This window comes from Diceros bicornis, chromosome 2, assembly GCF_020826845.1.
Source record: "Diceros bicornis minor isolate mBicDic1 chromosome 2, mDicBic1.mat.cur, whole genome shotgun sequence".
In the NCBI taxonomy this organism is placed as follows: Eukaryota; Metazoa; Chordata; class Mammalia; order Perissodactyla; family Rhinocerotidae; genus Diceros; species Diceros bicornis.
In genome coordinates this window covers 54,555,015-54,579,534 of record NC_080741.1, presented here as the reverse complement: position 1 = coordinate 54,579,534, position 24,520 = coordinate 54,555,015, and the positions used below count along the sequence as shown (strand labels likewise).

The 24,520-nt window shown below is 44.9% G+C and overlaps 1 protein-coding gene across 1 annotated transcript in view; it reads right to left on the bottom strand.

Annotated features, from left to right (window-relative positions):
• CACNA2D3 (calcium voltage-gated channel auxiliary subunit alpha2delta 3) overlaps positions 1–11,469 on the bottom strand; it is an 853,260-nt gene extending 841,791 nt beyond the window's left edge. Inside the window, exons 1-2 of the mRNA XM_058561298.1 lie at positions 11,267–11,469; positions 10,518–10,599 (exon numbers count right to left, since the gene is read on the bottom strand). Coding sequence (XP_058417281.1) covers positions 10,518–10,599; positions 11,267–11,388 — 204 coding nt within the window. The 5' untranslated portion in view covers positions 11,389–11,469. The remainder of the gene's footprint in view (positions 1–10,517; positions 10,600–11,266) is intronic.
• Positions 11,470–24,520: the final 13,051 nt, after the last annotated feature.

Sequence of the window (24,520 nt, the reverse complement as noted above, 5' to 3'; positions counted from 1 at the left end):
TCTGAAATTCCTTTCTGGGAAATATGTATCATTGGCTTTTTTCAAAAGATCAGTGAGCCCTTTTGTGAGAGGATTTCATCTTCTTTCAGGGTGACCAGATGACTCTTGGTGTTCTGCAATACTCGAACTTGGCCACAGACTCTGGGATTTTATAGTAGTTACCGGTTTTTATGAGCAAAGGGAAACAGTCCATGAATATTAACACACAGACGCACACACACACCCTTTATGTCTGATAGTGATTCCCTCAAAGTGTGCCCTCTGCACCAGCGTGCAAAAGCATAACATTCTGACAGGGGCCCAGGCCAAAACCAAGAAGAAAGGATATTCAAACTTCAGCATCACCATCCCAGAAGCCAAACAACTATCATTTATGTCAGTGGGGCAAAGCCAATGCCCATTGAGCTGTTTGTACATTACGCAATCATATTGTGTTAATAGCAATTTCACTGATAATGGAAACTGGTAGGAAGCTAAGAGTAAAGCTGTACGTTATGACTCGTGGCCAAAGACTACCCACCTCCAATGGATTTATTGCCTCCCACACCTATTGTTCTTTTTATAATATTTTTCTGCCTCTGCCTCAACAAAGCACAATGGAAAAGGCATTATGGACGGCACAGGTACAAAGAACCAAACGCCTGCCCGGTGTTTCTGATTCTCACCTTGTTTTGCAAATTGCAGTACCATGTTATAGCAAGAACAACTTGAATCCCACAACCACCTACCTTTACTGAACAAGGGACAAGAAGAATTTGGGAAAGAAAGCCAAAAAAATCCACCTCCCTGGGGACATCATAAATGCTTTTGTTTGCCATTATGCCCCTGTCACATTAACTATGTGTGACATACACTGCCTTAATTTTATGAGCTCATCATGGGATCAAAGTGACAAATTCCAGGAGTCTCTTTTGCTCTTCATTAATAATGAAGTGGGACTCTATAAATGAGAGCATAGCCAGAGAACTAAGGCTTCCCATGTGCCACATATTGTTCTAAACTACTTCATATGTGTTATATCATATAATCCTCCCCAAAGCCCTATGACACAGGTGCTTATATTATTACTTCTATTTTGTCGATGAGCAAACCAAGGCCCAGGGAGGGAAACCTAGTGACTGGCAGGGCAGAAGTCAACTCTAAAGCCCATGCTCTGCTTAAAATCCCTTTTCAGCTATGCATGGCTGGCTGTAATAGAAATCTAGATCCTTCTAAAACAAGACACTTGGTTCCCTCCTGGGAGCCAAGAGTTAGCAGCCATCAAGAAATCGAGAAGGAAATGCAGGGTCAAGTTTACAGTGTGGGAGGGTCTAGCCTCAGGGGAATTCCACAGGCCAATTACACCTTTCATTCCACTTTAATGCAAAATACCAAAGTCTCAGGGAAATGCGTCAAATCATCCAGTATACAACTTAGGTACCTGAGCAAACAGATGAACAGCAGCTTTGACTTTTGGGGGAAAACACAAGGGGAAATGCTCCCTGGTTTCTCCCCGAATCTGTCTTAGCTGGGACTGGATCCTGCTCCACAAGGTTGTTCTCTTCCCCGGCAGCTCCACCTCCGGGGCTGAGAAGAGTCCTAAGGTGCCCGACACCATCACCTCCACCCTGCCAGCCAGGACCCCACCAGTCAACACTGCCACTCTCCCTCAGGAACCATTCTTGCCTCACCATGGGCACAAGCCCACAGAGTCCTGCCTAGCCTCATGGGGGCCCAACGCCCACAAAGTTGTCTTCGATGCCAAAGAGCACACACACGTCTTGAAATCCCACCTGAGGACAGCAGGTCTGGGGGAAAGAAAGCAGAGAGGGCACCTGCATTCCAACCCACCCGGCCCTTCTCATCCTGCTGTGGTCCTGCAGACCCGACTGAAGCCCATACTCAGGAGGGATCAGCCCACACAGGTGGCATGTGCTGTAGAGAAAAGTCAAAGGTTTGTGGGGTCAAAGCAAACCCAAGTCTGAGTCCCAGCCCCATCACATGGCAAGTGCTCCACCTCCCTGAGCTGTGAGCCTCACCTATGAGCGGTAGATAACACGGGCTGCCTCGGAGTGGAACTAAGGACCACATCAGATGCTTTACATTATCTACTTTAATATGAAGGATGCTTGGCTCATACTAAACACCCCCCAAAAAAAGTCCATTTCCTCTCTCTCCAGCCCCAATCAACAATCTGTTTACCAGAGCTGGTTATGACCTTGGTGGGTTTCGAGAAGCCACCACTCCAGTCAGACTCTGTAGTTTGTAACATTCCCAGCACAAATGGTTCTTGGGCCCGTTTCTGAACTATCTGGCCCAAGTGGAACCACCAAAGCTTTCACACGTTTACTTTCATTACTGACTTCTTTCTGACTTTCAGTGCTGATTATAATGGCTTTATCCATAAACAATTTTTAAAAGTCATGCAACTACAACAGCATCTCCCCCCATGATGTCAGTGTTGGTATGTATGTTTACAGAAAGAGGAGTGGCAAGTGGCACTAATTCAACATCTTGAAGGAGATCAGCAGAGGACTGCAGATGCCCAAAGGCCAAAACGCAACAACAGAACATGCCAAGGAAGCTCTGAAGAGGAGGCAGGCAGGGCCAGTGGGAAGAGCCAAGGAACACGGGATGCCCTTCAAGTGCCTCCTGCGACTTGGTGACAGACCGCGGTCCCGACACATTGCTGCACCTTCCTCCCTGACTGGAGGAAAGATCACCCTGCCCATGTCCCAGCTGGCCTCCAGCACTGCACCCTAGGAAGCCGCTGGGAGAAGTCTAGAGCCCTCCAAGGCCTGGCAGGAAGAATTCTCACAGGAGGAAATACCCGGAATGCTGTCCCAGAGGGCATTTGGAGTAATGCACGTCCACCACTGGCTTCTGGATGCGCTCTTACAGCGGGGCGAATTGCTGGGTGTGCTGGGTTCTCCGGCAGTGTAAGGGCCTCACACTGGACAGTGGGGCAGACGTGGTCATTCCATCACCTACGTGGCAGGCAGAGCCAGGGAGGAGGTAACAGGAAGACCCCAGGTAAGGGGTTCCTCTGGGCGTCTCCCCGACCCTCAGGGAGACGGGAGCTGACCTCAAGGGGAAGAGTGAACGTCCCCGCAGAGGCTGTGTCCACTGCTGCCTCCTCCTGCTCTGAAGTACTTGGTTCCATGAGCTCCTCCCTGTCAGGTGCCCAGGGGATCACCTTCCTACATGCCAGCACCCAGCACACACTCCCCCATTCATGCACTTACTCGTTTACTCACCCCATCTGCATATGTGAAGCCCCACAGATGCTCAATGAAGGCTGTCTGCAGAGCTTGTCATTGTATCATGCCATCAATCATGACCTCAACAACTTGCTGGCAGGAAGCGTTTATGTGCCAGGCAAGGTGCTAGGTGCTTTGCATGTTTTATTTCATTTAATCCTCACAACAGCCAGTAAGGTAGAAGGTACTGGTCTTCTTTCCCATTTGAGGGTACAGGTTCAGAAATATTAAACAACGAGGTGACCCAGGTAGGATACGGCAGATCTGAGACTCGAAGCCAAGTCCATCTGACTCCAAAACGTGTCCTCTCAGCTGTTATCCCTGGCTTTAATTGTTTCTGATGTAATTTCCCAGATGTTATCTCATTGAATCCTCCCAAACAACCATCAGGTAGAGAAATGCAGGTCTTATTCACATTGTTTTCAAACAGGAACTGAGGTCGAAAAAGGTCACACAAAGGGAACATAGCATCACAGCCAGCTGAGCAGACTCTGGAAGCCCTGCTTGGTCACCTTGGGGAGGCTGCTTAACTTCTGTAAACCTCGGCTTCTAAATCTGCGAAGTAGGGTGACTGGTAGTCCCTGCCCCATTGGGTTGTTGGGACGATTTGTACAAAGTACTTATCATAGTACCTGGAATGCAGGAATTGCAGAGTGACCGCTACCTGTTCTTACTATCACAGTAAATGATTTGTCCAAGGCCACTCAGGAAATGCATACAGAAAAGATGAGAAGACAGATGCCAATGCTCCTAGGGCAGTGACCTTTCCTTTAACAACACTGCATCTCCAAAGATGTGCGTCTCTGAAAATGCTCCAAGCTCTCCACCTATTACCACGAACAAAGATGGGCAAAGGAAGCCCCCTAGCCTGACTGCAGCCTGGAATGTTAAATTAGGCTGTGAGGATGAGCTATCCAGCAGGGAAAAGAGAAAGCCAAAACGAGGACGGCCTGTCCTTTGGGCGGCTGTGCCCGGGCCCAATGGACCCTGTGCTTGCTTTAATGCTTTGCTGTCGTCATCCTGAAATTCTTCATAATTTTTTAACAAGAGTCCCACGTTTTCCTTTCACGCTGGGCCCTGCAAATTATGTAGCTGATCCTGGTCTCAGGAGATCCTCAGTTTCCAGGTGCCCACAAAATCGCGGATGCTGGACCAACCTCTGCCTGGTGGACTGGGTCACTCAGTTCTTTCCCAGCTCCTTCAAGCCACTGTCTCTAGCAGCCCAGAGGACAAGAACAGTCTTCCCCATCAGCAGGCAGCATCTGGCACATTCTGTGACAAGCGGCATCCACGTTTATTGGCATACGCGCACACACACAAACTTAATAAGTATAACGGTAATGACGTGGAAGCCCCGACTATCGACCGGCAGTTGCTCACCTAAAATGGATAACCAGAGGTCTGTTCTGCGAACCCCCGGCCATTTACGGCCCCGCCCAGCTTGCCTGTCCAGATCATTTACATGGATAACAGCTCTTTTAACCTTGGGAGGGTACTGTTTCTCAATACTGGGTGGCAAGACAAACACTCTGAAGTGTACAAAGTGGAGAAATAGCCGTCTATTCCTTGTCAAGAGATAATGCTCTCCTTTCCAATATGGCCTTGAAATGCCGCCCATTAGTAGCCTGACTTCTGAGTTATTTTCATAATCTTGATTTGGGGTAACCAGGAAGCTATGCAACATATATATTTAATACATCTTATAAATTTAATGCCTTATTTAGACAGCCTTGGAATGAGCACCCAATGAGTGTTGCTCAAAGCAAATGGAAATTGAAATGTTTACCATTTATTGAAAACATACTGGACCCTTTTCAAAGTAGTGTTTGTAAAATAATTTCCTTCTGAAAAGCAGACATGCTAGCTACACACGTAGAACCCCCCTAAAACACATCAGCTATGCAGATGCATAATCTGCCAAGGGTGCACGCGGCCCAGTGGAGGACTGTGTGGTAGAGGGGTCTCTGAGTCTGGCTTTACGTTCCAGAAGAACCACCTCAGTCTGCTGGTCACTAAACACTCAGGGAAATCACGAGAAGTCAAGCACCCTCCTCTTCCTCTACATCATTTTCTTTCCTTGAAGGAGCAGCTAACTTTGGTTTAATGGACCAAAGATGGTTGATGAAGATTCTACCAGTGTTGCCAGAAACTGACACGAGCAAATGTTCCTCTCATTGAATGATACACAAAAGCATCACTGCAGTCACTCCAGATACGACACAGGCCATTATGTCTCTTGTATAAAAATTACACGAAAAGAGGGGAAAAATCTCATATGCTAATTCATAGACCGGCATTTACAACATCTATTTAATTTTTTTCTCAGTCTTAGCCATAGCAAACCTCCAAGTGAAATCATAGTGTCCCGGGGAACACACAATCTGCTAAAAGTCTTTGTCTAGAAGATGCTGGGGTCTCAAATCGGGAGGCTGTTTAAACAAGCACTGTGACTGCAAAAGATGCGGGGCCCCTGAAATAAACACCACTCACTTCTGCCAGAGGACGTGTACTCAAATAAAGAAAAAGGCCATTTGTGGCATCTGTGACGATAAATCTGGATTAATGACAGACTTGAAACAAAGGATCCTTGTCAGAATGTATGCTTCTTTAAGCACACCCAACACACCAAGTCATTTATTGATCAACATAAGTGGGAGCACTCAACACCAAGTGAGGATCAATCAAAGGCTGAGAAGGGCTAAAATCCCAAACTTGCACTTCCGTGAATATGTGCTTCAAACTGCAGGACAACATCTGGCAGGGCCACGGGTGCTTGGGGTCATGATTTCACATTTCTTTTACTTCTGTTCATCCTGACACACACCTACATCTTCATCACAACCAGGAAACATTAATTCTGCTTGCCCATGCCTGACAGATTTCCTAATTATTACACGGTTTGGTAACCGTGTGTTTGCCTAAAAGCACACTGATATAAGAATAAATAAAATATAAAAGGAAAGAAAAGGAAATGAAGGAAAGAAAAAGAAATGAGCAAAAGAGGCTCAGACAAAAACTTAGCAAAGCCATACAAAAAGAACTTTACCTGGTCAGCCAGCGACCATGCATGAGTTTACAAATGCAATCAGATGCATGCATGGGTAAGATGCACGAACTGAATTCTAACTGGTTTACCCTGCTCTGCTGATGTCCTGGTGATTGGGCTAATGAGACCAATAAACTGCCCTGAAATATTGAAAACTGTCATCTCCCAGATTTCAAGACTTTTAAAAATAATCTGCTGGGGAGAAGTCCAGTAATTGAAGTGATGCCGTGAGTTAAAGCATCGACAGCATAGGTTGAACGCGTTAATCTTGCAGGATGACAAGTAACCGTATTTATTCAACAAAAATGTTCAGCGAAGGAGCGCATTCTTCTAAAAGCAATCTGTAGAGTGTCAGGCTTCCTAGAGGCTGCATGCTACCCAATTCCTGATAAGTGAAGACTCCTCTTTAATTATTTAAAAGTCCATCGATTTCCACGTTGATGAAAAGTCATAATTATCAAAATGGCTTAAAGAACCAACCTTTTACTTTGCTGACTCTGTCCTGTGGAAAGAGACATCAAGTTTATGTATTAAAGCCGCCCTCTCAATAAATAGTTGATACGCAAAAACCTGATTGTGCACTTCAAGAAGTGCACGCACGTTCAGTAAGTGCTGCATGAGAAGTCCAAGGTAAATGTCAATCCTTTTCTAGCATTAATGGCAGAGACACACATTACCTGTATTTCCGCTGTGTATTTATCAACACAATTCTGGAAAATGTAATTGGAACCCTTCATTCCCAGGCACATGCATTCCCTGAATGCAGGACTAACTAGAATGAAAAACCCAGCTCCCACCAAATTCTCCCTAAGGAGGATAAAATGAGAGTCACACCAGTTTAATGCCTTTTATTGTGAATGTTAGGGGTGTGGAGCCCATGAGTTTAACAGCCTACGTTACCAGACCTACTCCAATGCTTCTCGCTGAATCCCAAATAAAGAAGTAATGAAACCATGCCTCCCTAAAAGAACCCAAACAAAGCACATTCTTTGGGGAAAATGAAGCAAGATAGAAGCAGCTGAATACTGGCATGAATATGTCAAATAGGAAAGTTAATTAAAAGTTGAAGCGAATTGAAACCCCTGCACTATCTGCCAGCTAAGGAGGGCAGCATGCAGGCACACATCAGCACACCAGCCCTTCCTCTCGGGGCCCGCTGTTCTGTAACAACCGTAAAATCTCTCAAGATTAACTCCAACTCCAACATACAAGCCCCGCGTTCTCCCACTCTGTACTGAAACACTCAACTTTGCTAAAACATGGCTTACTGCATTTTATGAAATCAAAAACTTCCTCTTTATAAGGAACTAATAGGTTGCTATTCCTGTGCTCAACAAAGACAAAAAGAAGAACAAATAGGGAAAGTCGGGCAGTGAATACCTAATATATTATCATAAGCTGAAGTAGTGAAAGCCATGGTATTAAATATAGAAACAACAAATGAAATATTCCCCTTTCTGAAGCCATGGCAATAAGATACATTGTTAAATATTTGTATTTACATTGATGAAGTCACTGATAATACTGCTACCTCAAATTATATTACCTAATGAAAAGCTGTTACCAAAATGGCAGTTTTCCCAGTCTCCAAACATCTTAAAACAGATGGCGAATTATTATTTAACTTATATTCACAATAACTACTTTGTAAAGTTTTTGCCTTAGTGCAAAAATTACTGAACTCCCATTCTAAAAATGAGCATACGACATTGATCACAACATCAAACTTCAATTAGAGAAACTACACAGAATACATAAAATTATATGGTGGTATACAGTATACCTTAGTTAACTGAAAATCAAGTTTAAGTGTCCATGCCTTAAAAGTGTAATTACAGTCTACTATGCAACACAGTATTGTCACCTTTGAGTCTCCTTAATACAGTGTTAATGCATTTTCCAACCAAGTTTTCTAACTCATTTTGAGAGAATCTTAATTGTTAAGGATGCAGTGATGTGATGGAAGGATGCAGAGACTTTTGACTTAAAGGAGTAATTCCTCATGCAAATGGCCAGAAACTTGAAAATAAGCAAGAGAAAGCCAATTGTCTCCTTGCTTTTCCAAATGATGTTATGCCTCCCACACTCTGAGCACCTCAGAACCTCTCTAAATAAATGTTCTTTGCTCATTTTTAAAATACAGTCATATTTGGGGCCCATGGACCAAGACAGCCAAAAGATACCTGCAAAAATGCTCCCCAAGTTGTCTGAGATGCCCTGCCCATCATCCACGGAAGTCCTTGCCTAGCAAGCCAAAGCCATGGGTATCTGAGGACTCCAGATGACTGCAATCCAAGTGCGAGAGCAGATACCCACCCTGGAACCTAATGCCAAGCAACACCTCACCTTCCCCTTGCATCTGATTACAAAATGCCAGGCAACTGCAAGAAATGACAACAAAGCCATAAACAGCTGGAAATAATTACACAATTGTCAAGCTGCAAACATGACAAAAGCAAAGCTAGGCTTGTGAATTCAATATCAGAAAGGATGCTGATGAGAAGGTAAGAGAAGCATTTTAGCTGTTTACAATTTGCTATTATAGAGTAGCCAATAACATGGTTGATGGGGTTTTGAGCAATGTGCGTGTGTGTGTGTGCGTGTTAACTTCAGAGAAAAGGAAAAAACATATTTCATGTGGTCCTACAAAATATAAGATAGAAGATATGTAAGCACAACCAAAAAACATTCACAGGCTCTGAAGGGATTCTTTCAGAATTGCTACAACTAAACTACAACATGCAGATGAGAAATATCTCTTTCAAGTTATACAAAATGTTCTCTTCTTTAAAAGCATAAGGAAAATGCACAGGCAATGGGATAGTCCAGAACTCTTCACATAAAACATCTGACATGTGGGCAAAATGCCAAAGCAGGGTACAGATTAGTCAAGATTAAAAGAATACTAGCAAAAGAGGCAATTCCTATAAACTGGGAGGTGGGTCACAGGTATGTAAATTATCATCTTCCATAAAGGCACATCATAGCCTCAAGTTTTTATCAACTGCCTATAATTCAATGAACTCCTTCCCCAAATAACAGAGTTGAACAACCTTTCCACAGTTTCAAAGAATATGGCTATTGGCAATTTTTAAGCCAGAATCACTTCTGTCATTCCATTGTGAGCTGATGCTTTATTACGATATTCGGATTTCATGTGACAAACTGTTTCATATAATGTCCCCAAAAATGCTACTCTCTGAAGCAGAATGCCATAAATAAAACACGTAGTTGGTTACCAGGCAGCATGCATAACACATATGTTACATTGGCCCAAAAAGCACATTTAAAAATGCTTAAAAGTTAACTTAATTTAAGCTGTTTGTACCCATTTGCAGAGAATTATCCCCTAAAAGCCAATTTTATTTTCTATCTTTCAGAGAATACTTGGATTAATCGTGTTGATTTGCTAACTTGAAATTCTTTTAACTCCTCTAATCTCTCCTCCCCAGCCCATTTTTCTTTTTTTCTTTATTTCTCAGAGGGGAAGGCGGAAAACCATATATCTCACAATGTAATTTTAAGCATAATGCTGCCTGTTTGAATTAAAATTGATGCAGCTTCTGATAAAACCTAATAATCAATTCTCCATTCTCATTACTCTCCAGAATTATATGGATGCAGACCAATATCTTAAGTTTGTGGACTACTCTCCTAGGTTATTACCCGGCAGTGCAGCTGAGTGGAAAGATAACCACATTCATTCTCCTTATCTGTAATGATGTAATGCATCCCAGCCCTGGGTCTAGATGATTGGGGAATAATGGGATTGTACAACTGCAGGGATGAGAAACAATCGTGCAGCATCTCTCTGTGATACACTGAACCCAGCCTCCAACGCAGGCGAGGTGAAAGACACCATAAAATAGGCACTGATTCTGCCCCTTGGATGAAGTTAGCATTTTTTGGCCAGAGGAGCATCTGCTCTCACACTGAAACAGCAATACCGACACTGAGAGGAGAGCCATGCAAAAACACTCAGTTTCCGAGCCCCAGCCAGGACAGTGCGAGTGAGTATCCTGCTTTCCTTTGTGTTTAGAATCAAGTGTCATCTAAAAATAACCGGTTGGTAGGGAGAAGGCACTGCACGGTACATTGCCAAGAAACCCGGGGATCAGAGACACCTCTGATAACTGATGCTGCTAGGGGTTCACGTTTGTTTGGAAAACTAAATCTGCCTCCATTTTCTGTGCTGGAAAAATCATCGCTTCCTGCTACCACAGAAACCTTACCTTTTGCAGAAGCTGGGAGCCGGAGTACTTAGCAGCAATGGATTTTATCTCCCCACCAAACGCCGAGGCCCAGAGCTTCACCCTGCAGGGAGAAAGGGCACAGGAACAAATGTAACACCCGTGTTACAGTCAACACGCACGCACACGCAGACATGGGGCTGTGGGGAAGAAGCCGGACAATATAACATTAAAGAAAAAAGAAGAAGATAGGAAAAGCGCCTTGGCAGAAACTGCCAGCTCCAAACTGCAGAGCGCTGCGCGGGAGGGGGCCCAAGGGGGGTCACATAGTTCAGAATGCGCAAAGTCTCCCGGGCTCTCGAAAAAGATCACTGGGTTTTATTTGCACAATTGCTTGAGAACTTGCCCACCCAAACCAGGCATCACCTGGCAAATACTAGTCGGAAGAAATCCACCCATCCCCCCTCCCAAAAAAGAAGTGAGATGGCAAGATAGCAAAGAGGGGGTAAACAAACGGCCCGTGGAAGTTGGATTCGGTAAACAGGCTTCAAAGTTGGTGCTGTCACTTGAGGTGAGCCTCTCCAGGTCTCACTCGCCAACCCGAAGGAGGGGGCAAGAGCATCCCACCCCAGCCTCGCCGCCCTATCCGCTCCTGGAAGGCAGGTGCGAGAGGCGAAGCCGATGCCCGCGGCAGGTCCTGCCCGGCCGCGCCTGCAGACGCCCAAACTTGGGCACAGTGGGTCGCGGGCTGCCAGGTCCCCTCCCCGGGCGGCGCAGGACCCGGCACTTACACGGAGAGCGGGATCTGCTGCTCCGAGCGCACCACGTCCCCCAGCGCGGCGTAGAGAAGCGCGGCGGCGAGGAGCGCCGAGGCCCCCCGGGACGCGCGGCGCTGCGAGCCCGGCCCGGCCATGCTGGGCTCCCTGCGACGCGTCGGCGCCGGCGACAAGAGCGGCCGCGGGGAGCTGCGCGGAGAGGGCGGTGGGCGAGCGCGTTGGGTTGCCTGCTCCGCGCCGCCCCGCCTGCCTCTCGCGCGCCGGGCTCACTTGGGGAGCAGAAAAAGGAGCGGGGGGGCGGGGGAGAAGAGGGCGGAGAGGAGGAGGGAGCGAAGAGGGGTGGAGAGGGAGGCAGGCGGGGGAGGGGGGAGGGAGATGCGCCTCTCGCAGCGGCGGCCGCCCGGCCCCGCCTCGGCGGCCCCGGGGAGTCCGGCGGGCCGCGGCGGGAGGGCCAGAGGCGCCGCGCGGGCGGGGACTCGCAAACTCCAGTGTCCTTGGCCGAGGCGGAGCGCGCCCTGCCTCGCCCGGCCCACTGCAGCCGCCGAGTTCTTTACAACTCCGCAGTCCGCCGCCGCGGGCACGACTCTTGCGCTGGCCCGGGGCCGTGCCCCGGCCTGGCGACCCGAGCCAGGGGAGGGGGTGGGGGCGCAGGAGGGAGGCCGAGGGCCCGGCGCGGCGCCCCGCACTTTGCCCGTGGCAGCTCCGAGCCGGCGCCGCGCTCCCAGTCCGCCCGTGGGCCCGGCCGAGTCAGGGGCGGCGGGGTCGGGTGCCGCCGAGCCTAGAAGTGGCGCGACCCCCCACCCCGCCGCGCAATATTCCGGAGGGAAGGAGCGCGTGAGGAGGCAAAAGTCTCCAGAAGGAGCCGCGGCTCGCGGCGCGGCCGGGGTCGCACGCGGACGGAACGGGGTGGGGACGGGATCGGGGGCTCCGCGGGTTCGGGCGAGGGCACTGCTGCGTGGCCGCCCGCAGCTGCTCCTCCGGCCGCAGCGCCTGACAGGGGAAGGCGCGGAGGGTGGCGCTGCCGCCGCGGCGCGGGCGCACGAGCGCGGGGCTCCCGGCTTGGCCCGCGGCGGGGCCGTCCCTGGCGCTCCCGACTCCGGGCCCGAGCTTCGGAAGCAGCTCGCGCTCGAGCGGACAGAGGCCCGGGGTCCGCGCGGCTGCGGCGAGTGGCGGTGGCCGAGATGTCGGGGCTGGGAGGGGAGCCAATGCGGCGCCAAGACCGTCCTGGCTGGTGGACTTCCTTGGTCTCGGGAATGAGACTCCTCTGAGGCCCTAGAGGTCACCCGCTGCCCGCTCGGACCCCCACCCCCGGGCAAGAGGCCGCCGAGCGCCGGCGGAGGCGCCCTGGAGCTGCCCACAGAGGAAGGGGCGAGGGGAGACGAAGTCGGTGAAAGCCCTGGGCGCCCACAGACCCAGGCTTCCCCCGGGACTCTCTCGCCACCGCTCCCCCCCCCCCGGGACCCGGCTTTCAGAGCCCCTGGCCCCCGTGAGAGGGCTGAGGTGTGACTGGGAACTTTGTGGAACCCTCGCGCCGAACGGCAGTAAGGACCGACCCGAGTGAGGCTGAGTCATCCTCGACCGGCAGAGCGCAACTCCAGTGACCCCGGCGAGCCCTGCGCTCCTGACGCCGCGGGGTCTCCCAGGGCGGCCGCCGCCGGCTTCGCCTTATCTGCACGCCTCCCCAGCAAGGGTTTGCGTGCTGTCTTGTCGCCCGCCTTCAGCCTCAGCACCCTCAGGTGTCAGGGAAGTGAATAAGGTGGGCTTCAGCTTCTGCCTGGCGATGTCGGGTGAAGACCCAGCCTAGCTCCCCTGCTCCGCAGTCCCCGGAAAAAGTTACCCGAGCAGGTGTTGGGCTAGATCTCAGAGTTGGCTGCCGGGGAGAGGACCGCCTAGGAGCCATTGGTGCTTTTTCTGAGTGCGGGAGACCCCGGGCTCCCGTGGCCGGTCGCGCTCCCACCTCAGGGCGCAGCGCGGGGAGCAGGCCCCACCCGAGAAGCGCCAGGTGCGTCCCGCCCACGGGCAGCGTCTACAGTCTCCACGGATGACTAACTGGTTATAATGAATTCTCCGCTTCTGTGCACAGCTCCCGTCTACGGAAGCGTGCTAGCAGTTCCAAACCGAGCCAAGCGCCGCCTGACCCCGGGGCAAGTGGTCGGGATGACTTTGCCTCTCAAATTGGGGGCTGGGAGAAAATTAATTTTCCTGTCAGACCCCAGGAGCCTTCTTTCTAAATGAATAAATGAGAGAATGAATGAGTGAGTGAGGGAATGAAAGCATATAGCCCTTATTAGTAAGGCTCCAATCTGTTACCTATATGGTATCTGGTACCTATATGTTAAAATGCATTCCCTCATTCATCCAGTGAGTAATTAAGTATCTGTGTGATAGGACAGTGGAATGTGCTGGAGACACAGTGGTGAACAAATCAGACACCTGTCCTCCTAGAATGTATACACTATCGAGGGAGACAGGCTTTACTACAAAAGCCATAATGATAAATGCATAATTATAAACTTTGACAAGAGGTCAACTATAGTGTGTATGAAGAAAAAGTACCTGCAGCGTTCATGCTATTGTTATCCCTGTTAACTGATGGGAAAATTGAGGCACAGCAAAATACTATAGCCTAGTCATGTATAAACAACCACTTGACTGCTGGACTACATTGAGGGCCACTTGGGCACCACGGTCACAACGACATTTTATGATAAGTCATTATGTTCTGCCAGCCTGACATAGTTGAGCTTCGCAGGCATTTCCGGGCAACTAGAGAGTAATCAAGAGAGGAGCCCGGCACTGGGAATAACTGTCCCAGGAGGGTGGCATCTTGAGCATTTATGACTCACACACGGACCATCTTTATAGGTTATTATGCATAATACATTTATATCCCACTAAACATTTCCTACTCTCTCAAAAGTAAAAATATTTAAACTATCTGATGTTAATAAATTCAGAATTCAAAGTGTCACAAAGATTTGGGGTCCTAACAGTTGCACACTCTACAGTCTTTCCAGAATCACAAAAATCAGTGCTGAAAGGGATCTGTCAGCTATCTAGTCCCATAATCTTATTTAACAGAAGAGGTCCAGAAGGGTTTAGCTAGTTCGGTGTGCAAAGACACCCAACCACTTAAAGGAGGGTCTCCTAACTTCAGACCAGGGGGTTCGTGCAGCCACATCAGGACAAGGGACCAGGAGAACCTTCCAGTTTGCCAGGTGCAGCACCAGGCACGGGGTCCTACTTGCCATTTTCACCTGAAAGCCTGTATTTCAACATCCGACCCTCAACTGAAGCATTGAATTCAGCAAATGACCCTTTCATTGCCAGACCTGCATGCTCTGTCCCGTCAGCTGGGGATGTTGCACTTGTCCTGCAACAATGAGGAGCTGCTGGAGGGGTCTAAACAGAAGTGAAATATGATGAAACAGAGGTGCATGTTTTAGAAGTGTTTACCTGGTCCTGGCCTATGGAACGGACTCCAGAGGAGACCCCAAAGCAGCTGTTCTCAGGGCAGGAGAAAGCATTGCCCCTGGGGGCATATTGAACAGCTGGGACTTTTCTTTTTGTCACAATGACTCGGAATCCTACTGGCATTTAGTGGATGGGAGCAGGACAGTCTCACACAAGGAAGGCTTGTCCTGTATCCCATAGGACTTTCAAATGACCCACTGGACGTTCAGGTAGGAGAAACATCTACTTATAATCATCTGAATCGAGAACTTAAACCCATTTTATATATAAATACAAAGGAGTTTTTGCATGGTTTTAGTAAACATTGAATTTTCCAGGAATGCAATTACTACCTAAATAAAGGGAAGGTTGTCTTCCGTTTTGTTTAAAACCTTACCAAGAGGGTTTTGTTTGTTTGTTTGTTTGTTTTACCATTTTGGAAAATCACTTCTCCAATTGGAGCTGTGCTCATGGATCCCGAGTCACCAAGAGAGCACATCAGGATGAGTCTGCATTGAGGGTGTGGCATTCAAAGTTAGTCTGCATATAGGCACAAGCGTCTGACGACCTCGTTACATCTTGCAGGAGCATTTCACATAGTGAAAGACCTCTTATTTTATTATGAATTACTTTTATTTTATTTCTCTTTGATGTTACCAGATAAAGCATCATATTAATTTTTTTTAATTAGGTTATATTGTCTCAGAATTTCGTGTCAGGGTGGTAAAGGGAGTGTTGAGTCTAAATGGGTGAAGATCTACTACTCCAGATTAGAAAGAGACACCAGCTAAAAAGCTGTGATGTTGCTGGTAGGGATATAAAATGGTTCACCCAAAAAGAGCAAAATGACAAATGCTTTAACCTTTGACCCAGCAATTCCTCTTCTGGGATTTTATCTTACAGTTACTAAATGACATTCATATACAGTTATTCATTACCGCATTATCTCTAAGAGCAGAAGACTGGAAACAACCCAACTGACGATCAGTTCGTGATGGGTTAAAGACACTGGTGCATCCACACAATGGAATGTCATGCAGCTATTTAAAAAAGGAAGATTCTTTCTACATATGGATGTGGGAAGATCTCTAAAGTATATTAAATTTTTTTTAACAAAGCAAGGTACATAACAGTATCTATGGCATGCTACCTTTGTGTAAGAAAGGGGGAAAATAAGAATACACATTTTTATTTTCTTAAAACAATGGAAGATACACAAGAAACTACTAATAGTTATTACCTGTGAGGGAATTAGGAGGAACGGAGTAGATGGGGACAGGATTGAGAGTGACATTTCACACTGTTTATCACTTTAAATCATTTTGATTTTTGAGCCTTGTGAATGTATAACTTATTCAAAACAATAAGAATACAAATGTTCATAGATCTTGTAACAGTTCAGATACTGGGGCCTGGGCTGGAGTGCAGGGAGTGGTCATTGGGATGAAATGTGGAAGACACTTGATCCTTGATCCCTTACAGAGGTGTTTCTCAAACCCTCAGAGGTTCTGATTCCGTAAGTTGAAGTTGGGGCAGGAGGTCAAAGTGGGGGTCTGTGTTTCTAACAAGCTCCTCAAATGATTCTGATGCTGGTGGCCATGGACCACTTTTTGCAAGCACAAGGCTTCTCTTACACGAAGTGTAGTATAGAGCCTGGTGGCCTTGTGAACTTTGGGGTCAAACAAACCTAGGTTCAGGTTGTGGCTCACCCTCACACTCGCTGTGAGAATTGGGCAAGTTATACAACCTCTCTGAGCCACCTTTCTCTCAACCACAAAAGATGGACAACAATAGAGCCGACTTCACACAGACAAAAGGAAGATGAAATAGGGATAGGGTAGTGCGCTAAGTATTCAACAAATATTAGTTACTACTTTCATTCTGCAAACACGCAAGCATTTCCATACCTAGGCTATTGCTCTGGCTACTGTGCCATGCTTGGAGTACCACAGCCATGCAGCCCTTGGCTGAAGCCCAGCTTCCTGCTTCATTGTCACCACACACACACACGCACACACACACACACGCACATGGAACCCATCTCTCCATCCCACCACACTGCCTAGCCCAGACCTCTATCATCTCCTCCCTAAACTCCTGTGAGTGACTCCTAATAAGACAACCTGTCTCCTCTTGCCCCCTCAAATACATTCCTTCTTTCTACAGTAGCCAGAGCCATCTTTTTAAAAACAAAAACCAGACCACAGGCATTCCCCTGCTCAAAATCCTCCACTGGTTTCTGTTTTAAATTAAAATGCAGACTTCTTACCGAAGCACCCAAGGCCCTTGACTCCCACCCCTCAGCCTCACTTTCCATCCCTCTCCCCATTGCCCACTATGCTCTAGCCAGTCCCCTTGGAGTCCCAGAAAATGCTGAGCTTGTTCCCACCTTGGGCCTTTGCATGTGCTGTGCCCTCTACCTGGATCTCTCTTCCTCCAGATGGCCCCATGGCTGTTTCTCACCATATTCAGGTCTCTGCTCAAATGTCCCCTCTGTGGGGAGAACCTTCCTGACCACTTCAGGTAAAGGAGAAACACATACACTCACACTCACACACAAATACACCTCTGTGCTCTTACCTTGCTTCATTTTTCTTCCCAGCAGTTATCACTACTGGTAGAGCGATGTATTTGTTTATATTGTGTCTCCTCCATTGGATAGGATGTTCCATCTCCTTCAACATTATAACTATGATGGCTTCAGCAAGGCCTTAAATATTATGGGGGTTCACTAAATATCGACTGAATGGCTAGAATGGATGTCAGCTTGAAATTCCTTTCTCCTAAGGTCCTGCTTGTTTCCTTCTTCCTCAGGCTCTAGCATCCACCTCACTCAAGACACAGAGCCTTTAAAAAAGCACTCGATCTGCCACAAAGGAGACAATCAGGGAAACTGTTTCTCTGAGCAGAAATCCTCAGTCACATCTCTGTGGGAAGATGCTGGTTGGAGGAAGAAGAGAAGGAGAGAGAAGGAAGATTTCTCAAAAGTTTAAAAACACTTAAAATGCCATACTGAGAGCTGTTTTTAAGCCATCAGAGGGAAAAAACTTGTCATCTTCAACATTCTATTTATCATACAATAGTGACATTGTTTCTAGCCCCGCAATGGTGCTCAGGGTTCAGATATGTGCCAAGTAGACCACTGTGACCACAGAAGAGTGGTCTGCACTTTGGAGCAGTTTGGAGATGTCTGAAATGCAGCCCTTGGAAAAGACAGCCCTGAAGATAGTGTCAGGTTCACTATGCCAAACCTCCGTGGTGGAGCAGGCATTCAGGCAGCTTCAGCTGAATTCAACCAAATTAGACAATCCTTTCAAACATTTCTAACTCTTCCACTGAACTGAAAAAGAGGGCTCGAGTCCCCAACACAGAAAAAGGCAGCGGGTGGGCATGCAGGTACTTTGCATCAGATGTGTTCCCTCTATCAAAGAGCTGTTCCCAACTCTAAGAAGTTTGTCCTGGGCAGTGGCACAGGCCCATCCTAGAGGAAGGACCTGGAAGGATCAGCTGGCCATGGAGCAGCTCACCAGAGCCTAGCGATGCTTTGGCCCACAGATGTCAGAGTCTGCTCCCCCACTCCTCCTACTCAGGGGCGGAGACTGAGCTTAGAAGGCTGTGTGCTCCTCCAGCCCTCCCCTGCTCATCCCCAACCCCACACCCTAGCACGCTGTGAACCCTCACAACGTTTTATTGAATAAAGTGATTCTCTGTGTGTTTGTATGTGTATACATTATATATATGGGTACTCACATTATACACTCATACTGAGACATATTATGCACATACATACATATATGTGTGTGTATATATGTCTCTATATACACACTGCATGTGGAGAATATGTCTCAGTATGAGTGTATAATATGAGTATGTGTGTGAGTCTGTGTATGTGAGTGTGCGTGAGAGCCTGTATGTGGATGTGATTGTGAGTATATATGTGAGTATATAAATGTGATGTTTGTGCACGTGTGTGACTGTGAGTGCAATAGCCAAAACATTGCAGTTTTCTTGTCTACAAAGGCAATCTGTCCTAGGGTAAGGCAGGTCTAGCATTCAATTGAGGGCATTCCTTTAAATCAACTTCTACCTTTGTCCCTGGAGAACAATGGCCTCACACTCACACAGCCACATTCGCAGGCACAGTGACACAGCTTCTCAGCAGCCATTCTTTGGGCAAGAGAAGAATGCTTGTGTGAAATGAGGAGCCCTTAAACGAACAGCTGCAACATGTGCAGAGGCTACTATTCTGGTTTTGTTTTACGTTCAAAACATCAAGCCAAATGGAGAAAAAGAAGGAAGTGTCCACGCACAACATATCTTCTAATTATCTGAATCTAAAGTTGCCTGTTTTCACAGAGGGCGACCACCTTCTGGAGGTTAGAGATGTAAGAAAGTGTCTTTCCAGGATTGCATCCATTTCTTTGGGACTATCTTAAGAAATTACAAGGTTTCTAAGTATCCATCAAATGGGAACTGATTAAATTAATAGCAATTTATTATATAATGGAATTTCATAAAGCCATTAAAAAGGATAAAGTGACTTCTATAAGCTGACATGCCCACATGGCAAGCTGTCTGTGATAAGTGAAAGCATTACATAGAAAAAAATGAGCTGTAGAACAGTATGTATAGTATAAACCCATTTCTGCTTTTAAAAAAACATAGGTATAGGGGCCGGCCCGGTGGCGCAAGCGGTTAAGTGCGCGCGCTCCGCTGCGGCGGCCCGGGGTTCGCTGGTTCGGATCCCGGGCGCGCACCGACGCACTGCTTGGTAAGCCATGCTGTGGCGGCGTCCCATATAAAGTGGAGGAAGATAGGCACCGATGTTAGCCCAGGGCCGTCTTCCTCAGCAAAAAAAAAAAAAAAAAAAAAAAAAGAGGAGGATTGGCGGATGTTAGCTCAGGGCTGATCTCCTCACAAAAAAAAAAAAAAAAAAAAAAAAAAAAAAAAACATAGGTATAGGTATAGATGTAAGTATAGGGATAGGTATATCACTTTATATCTTCTGAGTGTGTAAGCATAGAACAAACCGGAAAGTCACATGCTAAACTGTTAATGCTGGTTACCTCTAGATTGGGTTGGAAAATTGAAGTGAAACATTTCACTTTTACTTTCAACATTTTGGTATCATTTGAATCTTTACAGAGAGCATGGAGAGTAGAAGATGGTACGTCTGGAGGTATTAACCCAAGGAGCATCTGAACAACACAGATGTTCCAAAAAGATGACTGTGTTTGATCACCCATTTTTAAAATCATGATATGGTAGGAAAGGAAGACCCATCAGGGCTAACGAATGAGCAGGGGGAGAAGAGGTCGCCCCTCAGAGCTGAGTCCTGTCGGGGGGCAATGATAGGTGTCTTCTAAGTTGAGAAACGTGACCACAGCAGGTGCAGACGGCAGTGTGGCCCGGGCAGTGCCCCCCGACCTCCTTACAGTGCATTTGTGGCTCTCCCTTCACTGACTTGTTGTCACTGATAACAACTGTTTTTGAAATGTTGAATTACAATTGTGCAAATATCTATTATATGTTAAAACATTTGTTTTAATCACTGTGTTTTGGGGACATAAGATATTTAAATTCCAGGAATATCAGTAATCAAAAAAGTAGATTGTTTCCTGCTATATTACCTTTATAATAAAGCTAAATATAATATTTAAAATTTTACATGAAATAATCAGGTTTCAAATATATACGGTAAACCCTCTGTTTGAGGCCAATTTTTGGAGAATCCACCCTCAACTTCTCATTCCAGGTCTGCTTCCCCAATGCCAGTCAGCAACGCCTCACACTATTCAATAAGGCTACACTTTGGAAAATAAGCCAATTTTTAAATAAGATAAACGAAAATCATTTAGGTTGGTAAATGATCTATTTAAACACACATACACACACACACACATTCCAAAGGCAAATATAAGTGTGGATGAGATTAGCCACTGTTTTAAGTGCTCCTTGTCAGTAGTTCTGTCTCTCTCTGTCTCTCTCTCTCAGCATGGACTGGAGTTGGCATAAGAACTGAGCTTAACTTCCTGTTGGGAAAAGAGGAACTTTAAATCCTCAGCTCATTTAGAGAATATAAAGGTCCCATCACTGGGTGACCATTTCATTCAATCATGATTTTTGGATTACACATTTCCTGTTACATAGGTTGGTGAAAGGTTGATCTCTCATCATGTGATAATAGCCTAATTATTCAAATATTCTAAGTGGTCAAATAAACATATTCATTTTTCTGTAGTAGATCTTTAGTAATCATATATTGAAAGAGAAATGTTTGAAGTTAAGGAGCATGGGGCCTAATCTTAAACTAACTTGAATAATTAAAATTAATTTGACAAAATTGTCCTTTGGAACATGAATTAAAGTGACAATATCATTTAATCAAAATTTTGTAAACCCTTGCAAATTTTAATCTTAAGAATTTTCTTAGAGAAATAATCATGACACAAAAATATTTAGCTATAAGAATATTTATCATAATATTATCTAGTAGAATAAATAAGAAACCACTTAAATGCCTAAAAATAGGGTATGGATTAAATAAATCATGGTTGATTCATGTAATATTATGCTGCTATTAAAAACGATGCTGATGATACCTTAACTACAAAAAAATCACAATGATCAAAAAAACAACTTATATAATATATATTTGTATAACAGTCTAATACTTTATGATAGTTATTACCAATGAAAATATATAAACAACAAAAATCTCGCAAACCTATTTATTATCAGTGAAATTGCTTTGAGTTTTTTCTTTTTTTAAATCAACCATTCTTTTAAATTTTAGAAGCAATATGTGAAAAATTTTTTTAAAAGAGTTCAACCAGTAGAGAAAAGTAAAAAATGAGATGTGAAGTCTCCCTTCTCTCCAAAGAAAATTACTGTTAATTTCTGTATTTAGTTCTTTTTGTGATTATCATTATAACTTTAAATAGTATTAAAGTATAAAAAGTATTTATATTTCTATTCTTTGATTTACTTAGTCATCAGCCTAGCCATTTTTACAGTGCCCTTACCATGTGCAGGCGCGGTTCTAAATGCTGATGTGAGGATGTGTGAAGCAGTCTGTGCCCACGTGGAATTTCCTGTCCAGTGACTTTATTAACTCCACTCTCCAATGCTGCTGCACCCAGTATCCTTGGACACACCCCAATGACAGACGACTTTCAAATTCATGCACTAACCCTCCCTCTCTCCACTTCAAATATGAATATTTGGCAAATATATAACAATTTTTATATTGTCAAGATTAATAATGTTTACATTTATTTTATGTCATTCTTCCAGGATTTGTCTACAGATTAATTATAAAAATTGAGAACCAAAAGTCACATTTACAATAACAGATTGTTATGTACTTATTTCACAGTCTCTGTGAAACCATGCAGGGTGTCAGGACCCACAGAGAAAACACAGACTTCTGGTATGAATGTGGCTCTATCAATTCGGCCTTTTTCCTTTCTCTGATAAATCATAAAAAACCAATAAAGATTTTTTTTTTGAAATCCAGAAACTCCACTTTCATCAAAACTTAAAGGCAGATTTAGTCTGCAGGCTACAAAATGCAAGTCATGGCTGACCAAAGCAGCAGCGGATGCAGAAGCTGCACTGAGGATGGGAGAATAGAAGGGCTAGAGTGGAGAGGGGTCCCAGCATTAGCAGACTCCAGGAATCACAACTGCCTGAGAAGTAAAGCCTCCTCCTAAATGCAGATGCTCTATCCCTATGGCAACAATGGATACAGGACTGAAGTTGAGCAAGATTGGAGGCAGAAGCCCTCCAGCACCCAAAGTGGTCCCTGGAAGCAAAGGAAATGGTACTACACAAGGAATCACACAGCCATATTAAATTGAACAGTCTTTCATTACCGTAGCAGAAAAGGAACAAGTCTTTGGGTTGTGAAGGAAGGCTAATTCAGCTTATTCCTTGCCCTCCTACCCATGTACACATACTTGAAGCTCCTGCAAGTAGTTTTGCTCTAGAAAATCAACCAATTCAAAGATGAGTGAAAAGAAGAAAGAAGGGGAAGAAGAAGAGGGATGGGGGGGGAGGGGCAAGGGAGAGAAAAGGAGGAGAGAGAGGTGGGGAAAGGGGAGGAGGGGGAGGAGAAGAACAACAACTGGCCCAACATCAGTACAAAGAGTCTGTTCTTTAAAATGCAAAAAGAATAGCAAAATTTATCAAAGAAAAAAGAATACTCACCAGAAAAATGTTCCCACAGAGCAGATGAAAATTGTAATCAAATGTTTCACCATGAACTTTAAAAGCATAAGAAGCAATCCCCCTCAATGATGGAAGATCATGACAAGAAATATAAGAAGTTGGGGAAGAGACAATGAAGATGACAGGAGAGGATGAAACATAAGCTTGCAGAATTCAGGAAAGAATTTGATGAAAAAGATAAAACCACCAAAGATATAAAGATAAAATTGCAAGGGACACAAGAAGAATAAATACTGCAGAAAACAAAGTAAGAGACATAGAGAACAGAAATTATGAAAGCAAACAAAATGGAAATAAAGAGTTAAATACTAGCTAGAAAACGAGATATTGAAGACAGGCCAAGGTGATCTAACATATGCAGGACTGTAGTCTTCAAAAAAGGAAACCAAGACAATGAAAAAAGAACAAATATTTAAAGATATAATTCAGGAAAACATCTGGAAATACAAGAAAATTTGAATCTACATATAGATATAGGGCATACAGTATATTAGGGGATGCTTACCTGAGACGTTAGCCCTGAGACACATCCTGGAAAAGAAATTGGGTTTTAAAGATAAAGAAATCTTTATCCCTTGGCTATCCCTTGGAGAGCCAAGCAAAAATATTCAGTTGCTTATAAGGGAGGAAATCAGGCTGGCATAAGATATCTCCAGAACAAAATCAAGGCCAAAATATAATAGAGCAATCCCTACAAGATTCTCGAGGAAAAGGTATGGGTCACTGTTTTATGTCCAACCAAATTGACTTTCTAGTGTAAAGGCTACATACAAACAAACAGTGGTGAACAAGTAAATCTCAGAGAACGCTATATACATGAGACTAGACAGAGTGAAAAGGAAAAATTAATTATTAGAAACATTGTACAAAAATACAAAGGAAGAATACACACAAAACAAAAAAACTACAGACCAACTCACATATGAATGGTGATGCAAATCCCCAAATTACATATTAACAAACAGAATCCAGAAACACATTAAAAGAATCACAAGAAAGGATGTCAACTGGCTCCTCATCATTTAACATTATACGTCCCTAAAGTACTAGCCAATGTCATTTGATAATGGGAAAAAAATAAATAAAACTAAAGTCATCAAAATTAGAAAGAAGAGGTAAAACTATCTTTATCTGAAAATGATCTAATTGTACATTTGGAAAATTAAAGAGAATCAACTGAAAAACTAGTGTGATAATTCAAAAGATATTGGGGTACCAAATTTGTACATAGAAATTAACAGCTTTTATGTATATGTATATATACCACAGCTAGTTAGACGATCTAATGGAAGAAAATGTCCTATATACTATAGTACTAAAAGAAAGAAAATACCTAGGGACAAACTTAAAAGAAATTTCTAAGAAAGCTTTAAAACACCATTAAAGACAGAAAAGAAGCCTTGAATGAAAGGAAAGACATATTATCTTAGAAAATATATAAATTATATCATTTCTCTCCAAATTAATTTATACGTTTAATGCGATTTAATAAAAATTATCAGTAAGATTGTTTCAGAACATGTTTGACTCTAAAGCTCACATGGAAAACAAACATTATCAGAAAAATTCTGAAAAAGAAGTGTC